The following is a 3285-nucleotide window of genomic DNA, read 5'->3' as shown; positions in this document are numbered from 1 at the left end:
GGAGTCTCCCCACCCTCACATCTAACCTGCTCCTGACCACGACCATGTTCCTTGCCTTCTAAGCTTGCAGCATCCCAATCCAATCTCTGAATGTTTCCCAATACCTTCTTTCCATCCCCACTGACACAGCCTTGATCAATCCTTCCCCATCACCTCACCTCTTCCAGCATCTTGTCTCCACCTAAACATTGAAATGCTGTGCCAAGAGCTTAAATACATTACCTCTTAACCCTCACCACAACCCCATTTTACAAATTAGGAAATTGGGGAAGAGCAAGGTTAAGTAGCATCCTCAAACTCATGGGACTACTGGGGAACCAGTCCTGGAACTCAGGCATTCTGGCACAGAGCTCTCGCTCATCAATTTCTGGCTCTACTGCTACACTGTCTAGTTTATTGCAACCCCTTCTGCCTGGTCCCGCTGTCCCCATTCTCTTCTCTTCTCTCCCTCTATCCATCCTCCATGTGACTGCCAACTGTCTTATGTTTTAAAACCAAACAAACAATTAGCTGGCCAAGCATTTTTCCAATGTAAAAGCCTCCATTAGTTCCCTATTACTGACAAATATAGTTCACATTTTTGGCCCTCAGATCCTTTCTAGTATTAGCAGAATATTAGTGAGTGCAAAAATAACTGAATGCATCGTGTTCAAACATGTCTTGGCTCACGTGGAAGGCCACTGCAATCTGGATCCGACAGACCAGACTTCCGGCCATTCCCTGTCTCTCACTCGGGTATCTTTCCACCCGAGTGGAAGCACATTTCCTTGAACCATCAGCCTCTCTCATGCCTCCCCGTGTTGGCGCAATCTTTCCCCTTCTGGGATGTCCTCTTTCCACAACATTTTAACCGACAGACCTTCTCTTCCTTCAAGATGTAACTCTGATGTCCTTTCCCAACTCCCCTGGAGTATACTGAGGCAGCCTCTGAACCCAGACACAGGGTACCCCCACAGCATGTCCTGTGAGGCTCGGCAACTTGCCTGTCTACATTTCTGTGAGTGCTTCCTCAACTCAGTGTTCCTAGCAACTAACACTGTATCTGACTTGTGGGAGGTGTTTGTTAAATGAATGGATGGATGAATGAGGCAATGATACAGAAAGAACTTGGGAATGGCTACTAGGCAGCATGGTTTCTACCAAAGTTACAGTTTGATCAGTCTTTCTAATTTTCTCCGGGATCTGACCCTAGAACTCACACACCTACTTTAATCTGAACTCAGACATCATAAAATAATCGATAAGAGAAAATCCAGCTCCCTGTCTGCAATAGATGGTGTTCTTCCCTATGTGAGCTTGAAAAGTCTGATCCTCTGAGATGTCCTAATAAGACAATTAACTCTTATAATAATTAATAAAATCATCATCTGCACACATACTTTCACTTGATAATTGCAACTCAGTGAACTAAATATATATGTGGGCATTTATCAGGTTGCAAAGCTTCTCAAAGGCAGGAGGTAGGACTTACTACAAAATACATAAACCCATAGTGCCTAGAAGAGATTGTCAACTGCTATTTCATGGTAATATAGGCTTCTATTAAAACATCAGTCACCTCCTAGGCACCTCCTAGGTGCCAGGTATCATTAACTAAAAGGTGTGTCGAGAGGCTGTAGACAGGGCTATGGGACATGGGTTTGAGATCGAATCCTGACACAAGTTACAAACACATCAAACTTTGAGTTACTTCCTCGGTTGAATGAGGATCTCAAAGGCATCTTCTACTTCTCATGTTCTATAATCCTATGACTCTGTCTGGCCACTTCATAGAAAAAGACCTACCTCCTGTCGACTTACACTGAAACAGAATATAAGAACACCAAGAATTGCAAATCCCAGCAATTCTGCTGCCCGCCTTTCATATTTGAACCCTTGAATATTCATTTACCTGTTCTTCTAGTCGGAAGTTCTTTTCTAAAATGAGAAGCATGTGGTCCCGTAAGGCCGAGTGCTCATGCTGCTTCAAGTTTGACGGTTTACCCTTCAACATGAAGAGAAAAATAAGGCAGGTTGTGGAAAGTGTCCCCAGGCGAGGATGCTGGTGGGATACTCCACTAAAACAGAACTTCAACGACGTTGCTTACTTGTCTCAAGGTGGGTTGCGGGGGAAATGGCCTTCCAGTCCCCTTTCCAGCGTTAAGATTCTACAGTACCCATGAGACAATTTTAAACTTACAGGGGCAGAGAATCAGGCCGCTATCAAAACTCTTAATGCTGATTTCCTCCTTGCCCTGAGAATAAAGGGTGGGGGAAGTAGGTTTACAGTTGTGAGTACGCGAAACACAGAGTTTATGCTTGTATTATGTAAGATAGTTTTAGCGATCACGATTGCTAAAGGCTTCCTATTTATTGTCTATTTGCACGAGTATTTATGGGAGCTGAAGCTGGGAGTTTCCAGCCTTAGCGGCATAATTTCTCGTGTTAATTTTATTTTGAGATTTGTAGAGTCTGAACAAAATTTCTAGGGACATTGTGTAGGGGGTTGAAGTTTATGTGCTGCTTGTGGGTGAGCTCCAAGGGGATGTCACTTTCCGAGTCATCTCAAACTCTCTAATCTGTTTCATTTCTCTCCCCAGCTGCCTAATACAGCCACGAGGACTGAGAGTGCTAGGCAACCAACCTTTACGTGCACATCCCCACATGAGTCAATTATTAACTTTTGTTCTTAATCCTCACCCAGGGATATTCTTTCATTGATTTTTAGAGAGAATGGTCTCTCAACCCTTAACCTTTAGCTCTACCTTGAGGATTTCACAAAACAGCTCAAAGAAAGTCAGCCTCTAACCTTAAAACAGGGAGGTGGGGATTTCCAAAGAAAACTCAAGTCCACCATTGCAAAGCGAGGAGCCAGTGGGGCACAGCGGGCCCCTGTTTGTACCTAGTACAGTCCAGGTCTGCAAGGTGGCCCTGGATGGGATCCTCTGGAATCCCACTGCACTACACCATAATAAGACAATCCGCGTATTGGTAAGGGTATCCGAGTTACGGCACCATCATGTTGGTGGTGAAAATGGCACCAGAATGTTACCAATGACGGGACCTTGGTTCAGCAACATCAGTCCTTGAATTCTGGCCAAGGAAGAATTCAGAGCCAAGACTCAAACTATAAGGAAGAGTTTATTTAGAAAGTCACGGAGGTAGAAGAAATGGGCTCAGGAAACAAGAGACAGAGACAAAAGAAGGGCCCTTTGAGTTTAGGAGAAAGAGAGAGTTCAGGAAAATGTACTTGGGGGAAAGGAGGTGGGGAAGGCGTAAGTGTGCTCCACAGAGAGGCTGCTATTC

At 44.5% G+C, this 3285-nt stretch overlaps 1 protein-coding gene across 1 annotated transcript in view; it reads right to left on the bottom strand.

The window, feature by feature from the left end:
* Nucleotides 1–3285, bottom strand: part of TRAF5 (TNF receptor associated factor 5) — a 47651-nt gene that overhangs the window by 15359 nt on the left and 29007 nt on the right. Inside the window, exon 7 of the mRNA XM_006771265.2 lies at nucleotides 1892–1984. Coding sequence (XP_006771328.1) covers nucleotides 1892–1984 — 93 coding nt within the window. The remainder of the gene's footprint in view (nucleotides 1–1891; nucleotides 1985–3285) is intronic.

Source organism: Myotis davidii, unplaced genomic scaffold, assembly GCF_000327345.1.
Source record: "Myotis davidii unplaced genomic scaffold, ASM32734v1 scaffold1525, whole genome shotgun sequence".
Taxonomy (NCBI): Eukaryota; Metazoa; Chordata; class Mammalia; order Chiroptera; family Vespertilionidae; genus Myotis; species Myotis davidii.
This window is presented reverse-complemented; position numbering and strand designations above follow the sequence as displayed.